The 19,859-nt window shown below is 34.9% G+C and overlaps 1 protein-coding gene across 1 annotated transcript; it reads right to left on the reverse strand.

The window, feature by feature from the left end:
* Positions 1-1,658: 1,658 nt before the first annotated feature.
* Positions 1,659-10,731, reverse strand: cldc1 (C-type lectin domain containing 1). Its single transcript, XM_048152023.1, has 6 exons — positions 10,360-10,731; positions 10,121-10,222; positions 7,768-7,923; positions 7,517-7,668; positions 7,276-7,397; positions 1,659-1,910 (listed from the first exon to the last, which is right to left on the reverse strand). Exons 1-6 carry the CDS (start codon positions 10,454-10,456, stop codon positions 1,745-1,747), a joined length of 795 nt encoding a protein of 264 aa, XP_048007980.1. The 5' UTR covers positions 10,457-10,731; the 3' UTR covers positions 1,659-1,744.
* Between the last annotated feature and the right edge of the window lie 9,128 nt (positions 10,732-19,859).

Genomic DNA, 19,859 nt, shown 5'->3' on the forward strand with positions numbered 1-19,859 from the left:
TTTAGATCGTATCTAAGATAGCTCCTTTTCTGCTAACATGGTCACGTCGAGCTAGGCGGGCGTGGTTTCAGCAACCAGTCATATCAGCTCAAACCACCTCCCCGCCTCTTTGCCCATTTTCAGTTATCCGGGAGTGACGTGCTGTGACGTGCAGCTAAGATGGCCGCAGCCTCATTTACGCATCAAAACTGCTGTTCAGGGGTGCGTTTCCCGAAAGCATCGTTGGTGAACCATGGTCGTAAGTCCCATTGAACTCTATTGGTAACAACGGAACTTGCGACCATAGTTCGCTTTGGGAAACGCACCCCAGAACTTTATGGGTGACGTCACGGACGCTACGTCCATATTTTTTTGCAGTCTATGGTTGAGATTCGCCTGTTCTTCGGAGGTCTTTTAAACAAATGAGATTTATATAAGAAGGAGGAAACGAGACTCACTGTATGTCATTTCCATGTACTGAACTCTTGCTATTTAACTATGGCAAGATAAATTCAATTTTTCATTCGAGGGCACCTTTAAATGCACAGTCAGAATTCTTCACTGTTCTCTTTAACAGGCATAGCCTAGGCTTATTTGAAGGCAAAGTATAAAATCTTGCAACCTGCAAAAAATAAATAAAAAAAAACCTTGAACATTACACTGAACACTGAACACTGAACTTTAGGCTATATTTAACATTGAGTCAAAATTCATAAAAATGCTGTGAACTGCATAAATGTTTATTTGGCCTAATGTTTTCTATTTCACTAAACAACAAACACACACAATCATTCTATTATTGCATAGCAACACTAAAACACTGTAAATAACCATTTTTGTCCCACAAACCATGCCCCACCACACATTTTTGACTGACTAAAGTACTGTCCCACATTAGGCAATCATACTGTCCCACTTTTTGAAACCACATTTCCTAAAGTGGGACACTAGGAAATTTGATAAAAATATAAAATATATAGTTTACACATACAATGTTATAGTATTTTTTGATGCACATACATTTCATAAGCACATTAGGCCAAAAGATATCATGATTTTTTTGTTTAAAATTAATTTATACTCCTTCATGTCAAGTTTGTCAAATGTCATTGACCTTTGGGTGGCTTTCACACAAGGTCCTTCCTTTTTGATGATTGCTACAGTCTCATATATGACTGGACATTTGAGAGGCTATGTGATTTTGATCACATGGCACCACAGCTTCAGATAACCTATAGTTTCACTGACATTCATGTATTTATGCGGGACCTACAAACACTAAACCTTAGGTGTCCCACACCAGTGTCCCACTTTAGGGCAATTCACCCTAATTTATTTATCCATTTCCACATTCACATAAATTCCATCAGATGTGTCCAAATGTTTGACTAGTAAAGGAGAAAAGCTGTGAGAAAACACAGAACAGCTTAAAAATATCCTAACTGTGGTGGTCTGACATAACATGATCTTGTGTTGAATTGTGTCTTGTAATGAATTCTGCTTGTACAGTTCAACAGTGTGCTCAAATTGTTAAAAAACCTTTACTGTTTGATTTCCCCAAACTTTGGTTCCAGGGAAAGGGGGTGATGAAGAGTGGAAAAAACATTATTGTGCAATGTTTTCATTTTTCAAATGTCAAGTCAAATTAAAGACACACAAACTACACTGAACCTTTGAGCCTCTGAGAATTTCACTGTTTATTAAAAAGAAGGAGGGCAATAGAAAAATAGATATAAGCTACATTTGTATACATTTCAATTTCAATTCATACGTTAATTGTGATAGGATCCATCTCACAGATACGTTTATAAGCGAAATCACAGGGCACGTCGAACCAGGTTTTAGAGCGTGAGTCCAGCACTGCGCAGTCTTCTCCATGAATCCCACCTGACTGGTGATTATTGGGCTCTTTCTCCCATTCATTCCAGTACCTACAGAGAGCAGCAGTGAGTCCAGATGAAATACCACAAAAACATCATAATCCCACCCAGTGATGCCAATTCAGCAATTTTGTTGCTAGATTTAACACTTTCCAGACTACCTTGGCAACCTAACAACAAATTTAGCTATTTTTAAAATGTATTTGGTGACTTTTATCAATTTTTCAAAAGTTGGCAACAAGTGTACTCAAACAAGTGTATGCATTTTCCCTCTAAATGACAAAAAATTGCATACTGTATAGCAGGTACTACATTTGGGTTGAAACTTACTATGTGACCTTTTTAAAAAAGTATGTTCTATAAAGTATGAATGTGTGTGAATGAAATTTGGATGTGAGTCATTCCACGAAACGGGCGCCATTTGCACTTTGCATTTTTCAAAATTTTCATTAAGAACAAACTTTTTTTTTCCACTTACAACTTGAAAGATATGTTAATCCTCCAAAAAACATATTTTCCCACCTCAGGCACAAAATCTTTATTAATATTTTCCTTTTTATTCAGGCAAGGACAATATGTATGCCACTGGAGTAGTAAAACAAGAAATAGATTTTTAAAATTTAATGTTTTCCTAACAGTAAAATGTCCCTTTTTTGGAAACCATCAATAGAAAGTCTGTAATTTAATATATTTTTTTTATTCTTAGATTTTTAATCTTGAAATATGAATTTGATGTTTAAAGGATTAGTCCAATTTTCAATAAACTTTTCCTGATAATTTACTCACCCCCATGTCATTCAAGATGTCCATGTCTTTCTTTCTTAAGTCGAAAAGAAATTAAAGTTTTTGATGAAAACATTCCAGGATTTTTTTTTCCATATAGTGGACTTCAATGGGCACCAAACAGTTGAAGGTCAAAATTAGTTTCACTGCAGCTTCAAATTGTTCAACACGATCCCAGATGAGAAATAAGGGTCTTATCTAGTGAAACCATCACTCATTTTCTGAAAAAAAATTGAAAATTATATAAGTTTTAACCAGAAATGCTCATCTTGAACTAGCTCTCTTCTTCTTCTCTAATAGAATTCCAGCAGTGTAGACACTGCTAAGTGTATTACTGCCCTCCACAGGTCAAAGTTTGAACTAATTGTTATATACTATTGAACAAGCATATTGCATATAAAAATTAATTCAAACTTTGACCTGTGGGGGGAATATAAGCAAAGTTATTGTGTGTTCAGACTCAAGTTCAGCATTGATGTCAATACAATCATTTTCATCCCAGAGTAGGCAAGATATAATTAATGAAATATATGAAACACTTTTTAGAATTCATAATTGGAACATAGAGATTATATTTTTGTGGGTACCAGCACATAGGGGGGTTAAAGGAAATGAGGTAGCAGATTCACTAGCAAAGGAAGCAATTAAACAGGAAAATGTAATGGAGATTTTATTAAGCAGAACAGAAATAAAGGCAATGATTAAAAGCAAAATCACTAACAAATGGCAAGATAAATGGAATCAGGGAACTACAGGCAGACACCTTTACAACATCCAGAACGAGGTGGGAAAGATGAGGAGGATAGGACGAAGCACGAAGGAAGAGAATGTAATATCAAGATTGAGACTGGGTCACACAAGACTAAATAGTACGTTGCACCTTATGGGGAAACATCCAACAGCGCTGTGTGAATGTGGTCAGGGAATAGAAACAGTTGAGCATGTATTAATTCACTGTCAGAAATATGCCACAGAAAGGGAAATATTTAGAAGGACATCACAGCAGATAGAAATAAAACAAATTCTCAGTCAAACAGGAAATTATAATTCATTAATTGTATTCTTGAAGGAAACAGGGCTGATAAATAGGTTGTAAAGGTTTTTTTTTTTTTTTTTTTTTTTTTTTATATATGTGTATGTGTATATATGCATATTTGGTTTATTTATTTCATTTAACATTAAAGGCAGGGTAGGTAAGAAATTTTGTTCCAAATTTGTTTAAACTTTCTATATATATACATGCATAATTAAAATGTAAGAACTCTGATAAAAAGAGTATAAAAATCGAGTGACTCTAGACCGTTTAATCTGTATTAAACACAGCTCATTATTTCCATCCGGGACGAAACATAGGATTGGCTTAGGTGGCTGTCACTCTCTCGCAACCATGGCAACCACCCTTTTGCCACACATGACCTGCCCACTTGCGCGCGCACGTTTGATTTGGGGAATCCAAGAGGCATGGATCCTAGGAATACCAAAACAATGGCAGAGAAACAGCAAGCTAAATTCACAGTACCGGCCTATGCAGTTAGTGAAGGCAAACCAGGCAAAAAAAGGAAGACAGTAACAGTACAAGAAAAGGCAATGAACAAAAAGTCTTTGGATAAACAAAGAAATAAAACGCGAGTTAATATCGGCGTGGCTTTCCAGCGATGGCGAGAACTGAGGGAACTCAAGGGGCTGAAAAGTGACTCCTTGATGGCTTTATTTCTGCTGGACAGGTAAATCTTTCTTTTTGTATTTTGATCATACATATTTTTTTGTTTATTTTTTCATGAAGCATGTGTCATTAGCACACGTAGCTGCGTAATATAGCTAACATAACATTACTTAGCGAGCCGTAGTAGAGACGATAAATAATGATAGCTATAGTGTTGAATTGTGCATAATTTTACCCTCTGTCTAAGTCTTTTACCATGTTCACCTGTAAGTTTACCTGCACGTTTTTTTCGCCTTTGTTTTGTTTTTATATTCTCTACCTATGTTTACTGATGTCTTTATCTTGTATCTGTGTGTGTCGTACACACTTTGTTGTATGTGTGTGTTATTATTTTGTGTCTGCAATGCAGTTGTGAGTTGATATTTGAGTGTATGTTACTCTGTTGATCTGTAGAACAACGTATATGTTATGAATCTTACACGAAATTCATCTTCATCACAGTGTAAATGATGGTAATGGAAAAACGTGTATCATGCAACCTGTTTTTAGCTTTGCCTTATAGATAACTAGCTCGTTAGCGATTCAAAAAATATATATTTTAAACTTTACCAATATCAATATGCTAGCTTGATAGTGAGTACTAAAATACATCTTGTTTGTTTATCTTCATAATTATAAAGTTATTTTTATTACATGTGATTCTGACATGATGTCACTACATGCACTGTGCTCCTTCCTCTCCGCTCGTCTCAGGTAAATAATGCGTCTTCCAGCTCAGTGGTCGGAGTCACACGTTCATGCGTTTTGGGGGCGTGGCTTTGGAAGGAGCCCAGAAGGGAGGGGGTGGAGTGAATGGAAATAATGAGCTGTCTTTAAAACAGTCGTGAGAGGTCTACAGACACTCGATTTTTATACTTTCTTTTTCAGAGTACTTACATTTTAATTATGTATTGATATATAAATAAAGTTTAAACAAATTTTGAAAAAAAGTTTTTTATACATTTTTTTGCCTACCCTGCCTTTAATATGTGTTTAGCAGAGGGTAAGAATTCTGGTCCACACTCCAGTATAGTAGGTGGCGGTAATACACCAATAACGTTGGCTGTCACCCGCCATAAAAACAAGAAGAAGAAGAAGAAGACCTGTGGAGGGCAGTAATACACTTAGCAGTGTCTACACTGCTGAAATTCTATTAGAGAAGAAGAGAGCTAGTTCAAGATGAGCATTTCTGGTTAAAACGTATATTATTTTTTATTTTTTTTAGAAAATGAGCGATGGTTTCACTAGATAAGACCCTTATTTCTCATCTGGGATCGTGTTGAACAATTTGAAGCTGCAGTGAAACTAATCTCCACTATAAGGAGAATAATCCTGGAATGTTTTCATCAGAAACTTTAATTTCTTTTCGACTGAAGAAAGAAAGACATGGACATCTTGGATGACATGGGGGTGAGTAAATTATCAGGAAAAGTTTATTTAAAAGTGGATTAATCCTTTAAGTGGCCTCATTGTTTGCACTGAAAAAAATGAATTCACTTAAAAAATACAAATAAAGTTACATTTATCTGATTAGTCCACACAACAAGAACATCAGTCAACATTAATTTATGTAATATTTCATTTTCTTTCCATAAACTTTTAACAAAATTTCCCTGTGACGAGGTGGTATGACAAAGTGTTTCTCTATCTGCTGGTTTTAAAATTTTAAAAACTGATGGAGGGGAGACATTCAAATTGAGTAAAAAGTGTGTGAGTGAGTGAGTGAGTGAATGAACCTAATAGTGTTGCCAAGTCTGCGGTTTTCCCGCGAAATTGGGCTACTTTTACACTATTGCTGCGGGTTGTTTTTCATGTCCACGAGTTGAAGCGAGCCCAAATAACATGATATTTAGCCCTTGGAATGCACATTTTACCAAGGGAACCCTGCCAAAAAAAAAAAAAAGATTTACCCCCCAGAACATGATTTTTAATTGGGGGACATTTTGGGATAAAATTTACCACCCCGTCACATACCACAAAAACGTGACGGGATGTGACGGAGTGGTAAATTTCATCCCAAAATGTCTGCAAATCTCCCATGTGGTCAAGTTTCTCACCTAGCATACATGCATTCAATCTGAAATATAATTTTCTTTGTATAATAATGTAAGAAAAATTAATAAAAAACAGTTTTCCCTATCTATTTTGCATGACGGGGTGGTTGGTTTGAGCTTAACGGGCCCTACTTAACATGAAAAAGCAACAAAAAACATAGTTGCCTGCTTTTGTTCTTGGTGGCTATAAGGCTCAAATGATGTCACTTCGGCTTTGTGATGTCATTTAAAGGTGCATTATTTGTAGATAAAACAAGTTAGTGTGAAAGTCAAACTGAGGGACGTGCACAAATCATAAAATATTTACAAAAAAAAATAAGGTTTATTGTGAATAAATATATCTTATGTAAACAGGGACACACATATAATCCTGAAAATAGTATATGTTTGAAAAAATATGTAACTTATTTGGTGATATTTTAGATGCAAATGTCATGTTGGTTAACACGGACATGTGAAATTGGCTATGTAATAATGAAAAATGATTAAAAATAATTAGCTAATCTTCAAAAAAAAAAAAACATTTGATCATATATCATGTTAAAAAGAACACTTGAATTAATAACTTTAAGCTTTGGAAACAGACTTTGGGACATTTTTTGTGCCTTATGCATCTGATCAAACGTTGCGGACGTTGGCACCCGTTTCGTAGAATGACTCATGTACTATGCCATGTTGTCATTGTCGTGTGGCATCATGGGATAGTGAAGTGTCCATCAAATGTGCACTTAAAGAATAAAATCTCGCTTGAAGTAGTAGGTCATCTGGGTACTTTTTGCCTACATTTTTTTGAAAAATGTAGGCATTTTTTTGAATTTTTTTTGGCAACAGTGTTCCCTCTCTCTCTGTGTGTGTGTGAGTGTGTGTGTGCACGTACGTCATATTAACCACTGTGTTGTCCACCCATTTCCACACTCCCTCAGTCTCAGCGTCTGATAAACCAATCCAGAAATGATAGTCAAATCCACCACGATTGCGTGCGACATCCTCAAGGGTGTGCTGTATTAAAAATAAAATTATATCAATAGTACTGAATATATCACTTTGAATAAACACTGCAAGGATGAATTATTGAAACGAATGTGCATATAAGTACTAAGAATAAGCCACACACTTACGTGTTGTTCGTGACTGTGCAGTATTGTCAGATAGCCGCCCATGGACGCGCAGCTCTCTTTGCTGTGCTGCCAGTCAAGTTTATCATCACTAAAGAAATAACACTTCCCTTCTAAATGCATCCAGTTCTCTGGGCATGGATTACATTGGATCACTGGAAGAGAGATGTTAATGAATGGAAAGCCTTGGGCATCAAATACCAATCAGTAATACACTTATTTTTGTCTCAGTCCCATATCATTTTTTTCCTCACCCGGTTTTGAACAAGTCTTTCCAAGAGTTGTGTATTCTGAGCAGAGGCGGGAGAAACGCTCCTGCATGGCAGTAAGTTTGAGAGACAGAGACGCAGCTTCAGACTCATCACTCTTGACTGGCTCTACAGTGACAGATGATCTGCGACTGTTTACCACTGCAGAGAGACAGAGAGTTTATACCAATATATTAATATATTAACCCAGCAGTCGTGCAGACACATAAACATAGCCACTAAGACTGTTTCTAAAGAACTAGTCTGACCAACTAGCATTTAGTTAGGGCTAATCATTCTTCATTTTCAGATTCAAAGAAAACCAATCACCTTTTTATGTAACTGACTTAAAAAAGATTTGACCAGTCTTGAAGAAAAACATTAGCCCCCGCTTTCACAGACAAGGCTTAAGCTAGTTCTAGACTAAAATGCATGTTTGAGCTGTTTTAACTGAAAGAAACTTGTACTGACATAAATTATTATGTCAGTGCCATTGTTTTGTATCAAGATGCACACCAGTAATGTTATTTTTCTAGTGAAACTTTATAAAAGCTACTTAAATATCCTAATTGAACTAAGGCTTAATCCTGGCTTAGGCTAAGCCTTGTCTATGGAACTGGGCCTAGATGACTAACTTTTAAGATGGGTCTTATCAGTTTATGCAACCAGCCACAGAATGTTTCTCTGTCTATTTTAATTCTATTTTAATTCTATTATGTATAGATACATGATCAGTGCCATATCACTTATTGGCCAATATTATATAATTTTTTTTTACATTAATTATTGTTGTTTCTTTATTTTTTACAATAACGATAGTTTTGCCATCATCTAATGCTCACTTAAAGTTACACTATTAAAACTCTATAAATTTATTTAATCAATTTAATCTTCAGCTAATCTCAAAATGAACATCCATTTTCTTGAACATATAATGTACAAGATTATGCCAAAATTCAGTTTCACTGCATTTAAAATGAGGGTTTTTAGTCTTTTAATAAAAAATTATTCTAGAATATTAATCAGATAATATTTGGTTTATTAGATAATATTTAATCCCTAATTCTATTCTATTCTATTCTATTCTATTCTATTCTATTCTATTCTATTCTATTCTATTTAGGGACACACAATAAATCAGTATAATACTGGTTACTGGCCAATATTACACATTTGTATTCACTGGTATATATATTAATATTCATGCTCATTTCTCATAATTTAATATTTATATATCCTTTACAATCATCATTTCACATAAAGTTAATCTTTAAAATCTCTATTAATTTAATAACACTTAAATGTAACCTTTATCAAATCTCAAAATGAATATGTTATGCCTAAATGTAATTTAGTTTTTAGGGTTTTTTTTAATTTTTGTCTTAGACAAATTAGAATATGAATACCAGCTTTTTAGTATTGTCCAGAATTTTCTATTCTATTCTATTCTATTCTATTCTATTCTATTCTATTCTATTTAGGGACACACAATATAGCTGTATAATATTGGTTATTGGCCAATATTATATATTTGTATGTACTGGTATATATGTTAATATTCATGCTCATTTCCCATAATTTTATATTTATATATCCTTTACTTCATCATCTCACTTAAAGTAAATTTTTTAAATCTCTATCAATTTAATAACACACTTAAATGTAACCTTTATTAAATCTCAAAATGGATGTGTTATGCCTAATAAATTCATTTTAGTTTTTAGTGTTTTATATTTGTAATTTATTTAGACAAATTATAGAATATTAATACCAGCTTTTTATTATCAGTATCGTCCAGAATTTTAATATGGGTTAATCTCTAATTCTATTCTATTCTATTCTATTCTATTCTATTCTATTCTATTCTATTTAGGGACACACAATATATCAGTATAATATTGGTTATAGGCCAATATTATATATTTGTATTTACTGGTATATATGTTAATATTCATGCTCATTTCCCATAATTTTATATTTATATATCCTTTACTTCATCATGTCACTTAAAGTAAATTTTTAAAATCTCTATCAATTTAATAACACACTTAAATGTAACCTTTATCAAATCTCAAAATGGATATATTATGCATAATAAATTCATTTTAGTTTTTAGTGTTTCATATTTGTAATTTATTTAGACAAATTATAGAATATTAATACCAGCTTTTTATTATCAGTATCGTCCAGAATTTTAATATGGGTTAATCTCTAATTCTATTCTATTCTATTCTATTCTATTCTATTCTATTCTATTCAATTCTATTCTATTCTATTCTATTCGTTATGAAGCCACATGCACTTTGACTGCATCATGCTTACGTGCATAATGTGTACGTGTAGCAGTGTGTTTACTTACAGAGAACGCCAAGTACAATGTTTACACAAACTGAGGTCAGTAGAGCAATGAGCAGGACCAGAGCTGCCTGCCCCCTCAAACACTTCTCCCCTTTGTGAACACCTGATAAAGCACAAAATCATTCATTATAACTCTGAATGTCCCACACGTCTCTGAACACATCTACGGGGTATGATTTGTATTCCACTCCTCCCTCAAGTTCACATACAGTACTCGCATTAATAACACACATACATTACCTTGTTTGCCCTGTGATGTGAGTATAGGTCTGTTCCCACTATGAGCGATATCTTCTGTGAACTCTTGTAAACTGGTGTAATTTTCAATATCTTCCATCTTAAAACATAAACTTCAGTAAATCTGTCGACCACCCTCTTCTTTGTTTAATAGCAAAAGCTTTTTAAGTAGTCCGTCTGACAAAAGTTATGTCTTTATCTTGTGGTCCTGTCCTCCAGATCACCAATAATGAAATAAAAGTCCATGAAGAGGAAAGCAATCAAAAGAGAGAGCTTCCCTGGGAGAATTAACAAGAGAAAGTTCTTCCTGAGTTTTTCTGCTCAGACTTGTACGAACTGCTCCTTTTTACAGCTCACTCGGCTCTAACTTTTATCCCCTTTTTTCTCCCTCCCCCGTATCTGTGATCATGTGCACATCAGGGCTGGAGGAGGGTAAACACCAGCGGGAAGAATTAGAAGAGAGAGAGTTGTGCAATACTGAACATTTAACATGCACAGAACTACACATATTTTCAATGAGTCAGCAGTAGATTGTTCTAGCCAATAAGAACAGTTTGTTCATGATAGTGATTTTTGTTTTCAGATGTATTCCTGTAAAATGTTTCATACTGAACATGTTGTGAAATCCAGCTGTACACAATACATCAAAACTAATTTGTATTTAATTTCAGATGAAAGATTTATTTAGTGTAGTGATGGACAATGGAGACTTAAAGGGATAGTTCACCCAAAAATGAAAATTTGATGTTTATCTGCTTACTCCAGACATCCCAACCTGCAAAAAGTCATTTCAGGGAGGTCCCCCCCCCCCCCCCCCCCCCCAAAAAAAAAAAAAAAGAGGAAGGAGCTATAAGCTATAGGCATATGCAATTATTCGTTAATTATGTTTAAATATGTGCTGCTTATACTATTTATGTAAACTGCTTTTATTTATTTTCCATTGCAACTTTAAACAGGTCTAAGGAGTTTGTTGTTTTCATGTAGCCTTGGCAACTTGCCTGAATAATATGCACATGAAATGAAACTTGTCAACTCACCTCACTGATAATTGATTGGTTGATTTGCCGAAAAAGGACATTCGGGATGCTCTCTGTCATACATGCGCTTCGCACACACACGCAAGGTCTCTCTCTCGTCATCTCTATGCGCGCTCTTGCTCGCTCGCTCTAGATTCCGGGAGATTTTAACTAATTTGCGGGCATCAGGGAGCCGCTATCAATATGCGGGAGACTCCCGGAACTTCCGGGAGACTTGGGATGTCTGTTACCCCCAGAGCATCCAAGATGTAGGTGACTTTGTTTCTTCAGTAGAACACAAATGATGATTTTTAACTCCAACCGTTGCGGTCTGTCATTCGTATAATGCGGCAACAGCATCTATGAGAATAAAAAAAAACATGCACAGACAAATCCAAATTAAACCCTGTGGCTCGTGACGACACATTGATGTCCTAAGACACGAAACAAGCGGTTTGTGCGAGGAACCGAACAGTATTTATATCAATTTTTACCTGTAATACACAACTATGTCCAACTGCCTTGAGCATCCGGTTTTATTCTCATAGATGGTGTTACCGTTTCAATGCATTATATGACTGACAGACCGCAACGGTTGGAGTTAAAAATCATCATTTGTGTTCTACTGAAGAAACAAAGTCACCTACATCTTGGATGCCCTGCACTGTAAAAAATGACCGTGATTTTAACAGTAAAAGACTGTAAAAATGCTGCGGTGAAAAACTGTCAATTGGTTTACAGAAAGTTTCCGTACTATATACGGTGAATAACTGTAATAGATCTAACGGTACATTTAATGTAATTTTACGGTAAAATATTAATAATAATTAATAAGTTTTTGGAAGTGAAAAATAACAATTCATTGTAAAATTTACAGTGAAAAACCGTAAATTGACATTCCCACAATTCCCTGTGTGACACTTCACATTTGATATATTTTCGTTGAAATAACTGTTTCTTCTTAGTTTTTCTCATTTTTTTCTAATCAGTTATGTACATTAGGGTTTTATGTTACATTTAATGTTGTTAAATTAATGTTTATTGCATTTTTAAAATTTCATGCATGTTACCATGATGGTGTTTAGTGTGTGTGTGAATGACACTGTGTGCACCTTCTATATGTTACTGTTGTCCTTCTCAGCTTGTGGAAAAGCTGCTTGTGATGAACTTTGATTCATTATGTGAATCTTATCAGCACTATGTTTGGTGACTGTCAGTGTATTATAAAGGTACAGAACAGATATTAGTACTTCATTAGGTTGGTAAATTAACATGATATCAGTTAATGAAATACGTTATTTTACCGTAAATTTAACAGATTTTTTTTTACGTTGCTACTGTATTTTTTACGGTAAAGTTCTGGCAACCACAGCTGCCGGTTTTTTACCGTAAATTTTACTGGGATTTTTTTTTACAGTGTGGGGGTAAGAAGATAAACATCAACTTTTCATTTTTGGGTGAACTATCCCTTTAAGGCTATAAGCAATTTAGATCCGGTTTCACAGATAGGGCTTAGCCTAAACCAGGATTAGGCCTTAGTTCAATTAGGATATTTAAGTAGCTTTTTATAAACATACAATAGAAAAAAACATTATTGGTGTGCATCTTGGCACAAAACAATGGCAGTGACATATTTTATGATATGTCAGTGCAAGTTTCTTTCAGTTAAAACAGCTCAAACATGGATTTTAGTCTAGGACTAGCTTAAGCCTTTTACTGTGAAACTGGGGTTTAATAAATTAGAAGTGAAACAGATAATTAGGCTTTTAATTCCCTTTTCTGGGATATTATGCCCAATCAGACATCTTATTATTAATTATTATAGTATAAAAATACTTTATTTTAATTATTAATTACAGCCATACTTTTTAACTGGTCTGCACAAAGCAGGGAGAAAAATAAGGGGACAAAAACTAAACATATAAACCTGCAGTTAAAGGGATAGTTCACCCAAAAAATGAAAATTCTGTCATCATTTACTCACCCTCAAGTTGTCCTAAACCTGTATTTATATATTTCTTGCCCTGGTGATATTTTGAAGAATACATTTGCTGGTCCAACAGAAGAAAAAAAAAAATCATACAGGTTTAGAACAACTTTAGGGTGAATAAATGATGACAGAATTTTCATTTTTGGGTAAACTATCCTTTAATATAGCAAAATAGATAGTCTTATTAACTTTTTAAAAATGCTTCTTATATCTTGTGTTGTCATTCCATCAGTCAGTATTTTGGAGGAAATGCTCAAAACCGAAAATTGGACCAAGACTAAATTACATATGGATTTTTGCGGTCAGGGTTAAACACTACTTATATATCATTAAAAGTTTTGGCAAACTCTCTTGTGCTACTCACAAAGACTGATGTGAACATAAAACTGTGCAGGAAAAACAAAACAAGCATAAGTCAAAAGCATGATTCAGCACTGATACAAAATCATGACTCAAGCTATTGGTCAATCCATGACTCAGAATTTATCTAAATTATTCTGGCCTGGTTTCATATTTAACTGACAAAGCTCTGTACTGTTAGGATTTCCTGTCTGGATCAGAATATATAGACCTTTTAGTCCATACCTATGTGTGTGTGTTTTCTTGTATACATGGTTTATGAGGACACAAATTACAACGTAAACATGGTTTATGAGAACACTTCCTGTGTCCTCGTAAACCAAATGGCTTAAAAAACATACTAAACAGTGTTTTTATTTAATTCAAAAAATGCATACAGTTTTCTGTCATGGGTCGGTTTAGGTAGTGTAGGGGGATTAAGTCTATGGAAGAGTCCCTGTAAACCATATATACAAGTGTGTGTGTGTGTGTGTGTGTGTGTGTGTGTGTGTGTGAGCCTAGTCGACTTCGTCACATCACACTACTTCTCCTGTGGAGATGAATTTCTTTTTGCTGTTCTGTCTCCGTCTTTTAAAATCCCAGTTTAACTCAGCTGATCTATTAAGACAAATTGTTTGATTTTCCTTATTTGTAAACTGCTTCTGAGAAAAACTTCTGATAAATGAAATAAAGGTAAATGTGAATGTAAAATTTTTGGTTGTAGTTAGTTTATTTTGACATTTCTCCCTCCTAAAATATTGAATCTGAATGACTTTATATGATTTCTGATGGTTTATTTTACTGTGTATGCAGGGGCGTAGTTTGTGGGGGGGATGGGGGGGAGGTAACCCCCCCAATATTCAAAGCCATCAGTTACAACCCCCCCAATACAATACAACCATACCAACGTTCAACCCCCCCCCCCAAAGTTGAAACCAAATCTAAGCCCTTGTGTGTATGCCAGACCAGTGAATGGATTTCATTTACATTTTACCTGTAAAGTGCTCAGGTCATTCTCAGATGTTCCTCTGTCTCTTGCAGCTGTTCGTTTTTTTTATAAAAAGGTTATTCTGCATGGCCTCAGCTGCATTCCTTTCCTATGTCTCCAGCTGTTTCTTCACTTCCTGTTCCTGCTTTCTCAAAAACAGCTGCATCTTCTCCAAAAACACTAGAGATATTTTCTGAAAGCTATAAAATAATAATAATAATAATAATAATAATAATAAAAAAAAACATACAAACATGAACTGATTTTAATGTCAATCAGCAGTTGTTTTACGCCATATCATTAGGTTTCCTGTTGTCTTTAGCAAAAAAAAAATAAAAATCCCAGCCCATCCTTCAGCACGTCCTTTGAGATAAAGACTCCAGCAGACTTCCTTAAAAATACATTAATTGCTGTTGAGTTGAACGAGTTCAATTCTACAAGCTTTGTAATGTTTTAAAAAGCAGCAAGTTTTTTATTCCTCTTACAAAAACTTCAAAAAATGTGTCCCTGATGTTTCCCTCCAACACTCAGAATACTTAAAATACTCAAAATGTCAACACTGTTATTACTATAAGATTGACCATAAATTGTTCCACATATAATAAGAATAGTAATATTTTTTTTTTTCATGACATATTTTATGTAGACCCCCCAGCACCCTTGTAGACCCTTGTGTTTCCCAGACTTGTCCTAGAGATTTACTATCCACTTTAGGTGTGGTCTGATGTATTGGGTTGTACTCTGCAGAGGTGTAAAAAGTACTCAAAAATGTTACTCAAGTGAAAGTACAAGTACTGAGAAATTTTACTCAATTAAAAGTAAAAGTATCTGGCCAGAATCATACTTGAGTAAAAGTAAAAAAGTACCACATTAAAATTGTACTTGAGTATTAAAAAAGTAAAAGTAACAGCAAGAATGAAAACTAGAGATTCTTGTTCAAGCTTTTAATCTCTAAAAACATGAATGAACCACATACAAGGTTTTATCCTGCTTTAGAACTGTTTGTATTTAATTGTATTTAATTATCAAACTATAAGGCTACTACCTAATGCCAGTATGAAACATGCTACTCAAAGTTGCAAAACCTCGGATTTAACTTAAGCAGAAGCTGATTTTCAAAATTGTGAGTGTCAAGCCTAGCTCTTTTGGGGCTAAAAAGCAATCCTGCAGTGCCTGAAACACTGGTGTCTGAAACACCATCCAACTATTTGCTGGCTTCATGTGTTGTCGGTTTCAAAGAAGTGAAAAAATCTTCATGATCAGATGAACTGTTGGCCACGGGTACTCTTGATCCTGTGGCTGATTTTGGACTGTGTTCGCAGCTGAATCACGTTCTTTCTCCATTTTCTTCCACTGATTGACTGTTATAATTTCTCTAATTTTCAGGTCAACAAAGAGTATAGAACCAAAGAGGCGACACTCTGATACTTTTTAGGCAACAGTCACTAGATGGCACTCCGGTAGCGCGGCCGCCATTATGGGGTGAAAATACTAACTGGACCATAGAATCCTTCACATCTTACGCACCCAAAATCGGCGAATTTCACTGCCAAATCAGAAGCGCAGTAGAACAGTTTTTTAAATTAAGTCACCAGTAAATTGTATGGCTCTGACAGTAAATGTTGTATTGTCTTATATATGTTTTGTTTTACCAGTTGTGGAATCCAACCATTCATCCATCTGAGGTAATGTAGTTAGCCTACTTTATTATTTCCATTTTATGCAACTTTACACATTTATTAATAGTAAATTAATAATTAACATAATTTAAGATCATCATATTTACAGCGAACAGTAAATTCCAGACCTAGTGGAGTAATAGTAATAATAGTATGTAGGTCTTAATTGAAATAGGCTATATTAGATGTTTTAATGGGTCACGCTATAAACATAACGATCTTATAATACATGATGCATTGCTGTGTCCGTTATCGCATAATTCACACTTTTGGACACTTTTGCTTTAACAGACATTAGACAACACTGCAAAATCAAGCTGTTATATTCATATATTTATAGTCCAACATTCCCTATTTTTCTGATGCATGTTTTTAATTTAATTTTATATGTTGGTATTAATTGAGTGTTTATAAGTCTAATTCTAATTCTAGATCTTTTAAAGAATTTTAACCCAAACTAACTGGGTTTCTAGAGACCAAAAAGTTTTTGTGAAAAAAGTGGAAGACCTTAAACACAAAGTCTGTAAAATAAACTGTTAAAAGGATTTGATGATCACTAGTGATAGTATTTTATTCTGTGTTGTCATCATTCAAGTTTGATTTCAGCTTTAATGTACGTTTTTTTTTTTTTTTTTTTTTTTTTTTTACAAAGCAGCTGATATTGCCATAAAAACTAGTGGACTGCCAAGTCACATTCACCCCAAAATGGCAGAAACGCAAGGCCGCTGCTGGACGCCGGTGTTGCAATGGAACATTCTATTGGAGAGGGGGTTTTTAACATCAAGTGACATGGCATCTGACGCAATGACACATCCGGTGGCACTTCCGGTCTTCATTGGCGCGTCAGTGGATAGTGGCATGTGTCATAATATTTTGTGATTCCTGCAGGAGTGACTGACAGATGAGTTGAGCAGCTATACTGATGTAATTGCTCAAAATCCTAAATAAATAGTATAACTTAGAGACATATGTTTTTTAAAATCCAATTAAACGTATTAAAGTCTGTCATTTTTTTCAAACGTCAGGTTTGTGGAAAAAAAAATACTATAGTAAATAGTATAGTATAGTATTTTTTAATTCTATAGGCTAGATGCTGTGGTAATATAACAACTATAGTAATGTAAACAAATTACTTTACCCAATACTGTACTAAGTTTTCTACAACTATAGGGTAGGCTATTATAGTACACTAGTTAACTCTGCAGTAAAAACTAAAGTATAATACAGTAGCCTATTTATTACAGTTTATCAGTTCATTATATTTTGATACTGCTGTATTTTTTTTTTAGCACAAAAAATGCCCGTAATTGAAAACACAAGGAATGATAAATATATGGGTCACTACGAATACCGCATTAACAGTCTTGTGTTTGAATGATGCTACAAGCACGCTGGTGCCAGTATAAGTAGGATAAGTGTATATTGGTCAGCACAAGATAAACATTACAAAAATTAACTATGGTAAAACCACTGGCACGTGTCACAATTGTTACTGGCACGTGCCACTATCCACTGGCATATTGTACGGTATGTTGTGCCACCTCCAGTAGCCTATAGTGACACATACTGCTGGCTGTCCATTATGTAGGCTAGATGTTTTGACATACTTAATGGTAGAATGACATTTAATTAATACGTTGCTCTCGTATGGGATTTTTTACATCCATTAATTTTTACATAAACCATTAAGTTACGGCTTATGTTTAATACTGTTGCCTGTTATCTGTGCGTATTTATATTTACTTTTTTAGTTTTGACAGTGTTTTTAACTACATATTATAAATATGTATTTTTTTATAATAATCTTTCTAATTAAAGTGGTACCAACCAGCAGGAGTATGTCATATGTGCCACTGCCACCACAAATTGACGCTATACCACTATACAAAAACCATTCAGGTATTTTATATGATTTTAAATTAGCATGAGAGATGCCACAAAATAAGGTCTCATAGACTCCTGGTATGTCCTGTGTAGGTATGCTTACTACTTAGTGTGCTTACTACATAGTGTGCTTACTACCTTGTGTGCTTACTACCTAGTTTGCTTACTACGTGGTGTGCTTACTACTTAGTGTGCAAGTGTGCTTACTATTTAGTGTGCTTACTACCTAGTGTGCTTACTACTTAGTGTGCAAGTGTGCTTACTATTTAGTGTGCTTACTACCTAGTTTGCTTACTACTTAATGTGCTTACTATTTAGTGTGCTTACTACCTGGTGTGCTTACTACTTAGTGTGCAAGTGTGCTTACTATTTAGTGTGCTTACTACCTAGTGTGCTTACTACTTAGTGTGCAAGTGTGCTTACTATTTAGTTTGCTTACTACTTAATGTGCTTACTACCTAGTGTGCTTACTACCTGGTGTGCTTACTACTTAGTGTGCAAGTGTGCTTACTATTTAGTGTGCTTACTACTTAATGTGCTTACTACCTAGTGTTCTTACTACTTAGTGTGCAAGTGTGCTTACTATTTAGTTTGCTTACTACTTAATGTGCTTACTACCTAGTGTGCTTACTACCTGGTGTGCTTACTACTTAGTGTGCAAGTGTGCTTACTATTTAGTTTGCTTACTACTTAATGTGCTTACTACCTAGTGTGCTTACTACCTGGTGTGCTTACTACTTAGTGTGCAAGTGTGCTTACTATTTAGTTTGCTTACTACTTAATGTGCTTACTACCTAGTGTGCTTACTACCTGGTGTGCTTACTACCTAGTGTGCTCACTACCTAGTGTGCTTACTATCTAGTTTGCTTACTACCTAGTGTGCTAGTGTGCTTACTACCTTGTGTGGATAATATTTAGTGTGATTACTACCTAGTGTGGATAATACTTAGTGTGCTCACTACCTAGTTTGCTTACTACCTAGTGTGCTACTGTGCTTACTACCTAGTGTGGATAATACTTAGCGTGCGTCTCAATCAGCTCCCTAGTTCAGTAGTTAGGGCACTGATCAGGGAGTCGGCCACATTCATTTACACGGTATACTGATACACGACTTAGGAAGCTAGGGAGCTGATTGAGATGCAGGGTTAGTGTGCTTACTACCTAGTGTGGATAATACTTAGTGTGCTCACTATCTAGTTTGCTTACTACCTAGTGTGCTTACTACCTAGTGTGGATAATACTTAGTGTGCTTACTACCTAGTTTGCTTACTACCTAGTGTGGATAATACTTAGTGTGCTTACTACCTAGTGTGGATAATACTTAATGTGCTTACTACCTAGTTTGCTTACTACCTAGTGTGCTTACTACCTAGTGTGGATAATACTTAGTGTGCTTACTACCTAGTGTGCTTACTACCTAGTGTGGATAATACTTAGTGTGCTTACTACCTAGTTTGCTTACTACCTAGTGTGGATAATACTTAATGTGCTTACTACCTAGTTTGCTTACTACCTAGTGTGCTTACTACCTAGTGTGGATAATACTTAGTGTGCTTACTACCTAGTGTGGATAATACTTAATGTGCTTACTACCTAGTGTGGATAAT

The sequence above is a fragment of the Megalobrama amblycephala genome, linkage group LG13, assembly GCF_018812025.1.
Source record: "Megalobrama amblycephala isolate DHTTF-2021 linkage group LG13, ASM1881202v1, whole genome shotgun sequence".
Taxonomy (NCBI): Eukaryota; Metazoa; Chordata; class Actinopteri; order Cypriniformes; family Xenocyprididae; genus Megalobrama; species Megalobrama amblycephala.

Coding starts and splice junctions, on each gene's coding strand:
- cldc1 (XM_048152023.1), bottom strand. CDS start 10,456: ATGGAAGATATTGAAAATTACACCAGTTTACAAGAGTTCACAGAAGAT. Junction 7,924..10,120: donor CATTGTACTTGGCGTTCTCT/GTAAGTAAACAC, acceptor GTCTCTCTGCAG/TGGTAAACAGTCGCAGATCA. Junction 7,669..7,767: donor AAAGACTTGTTCAAAACCGG/GTGAGGAAAAAA, acceptor TCTCTCTTCCAG/TGATCCAATGTAATCCATGC.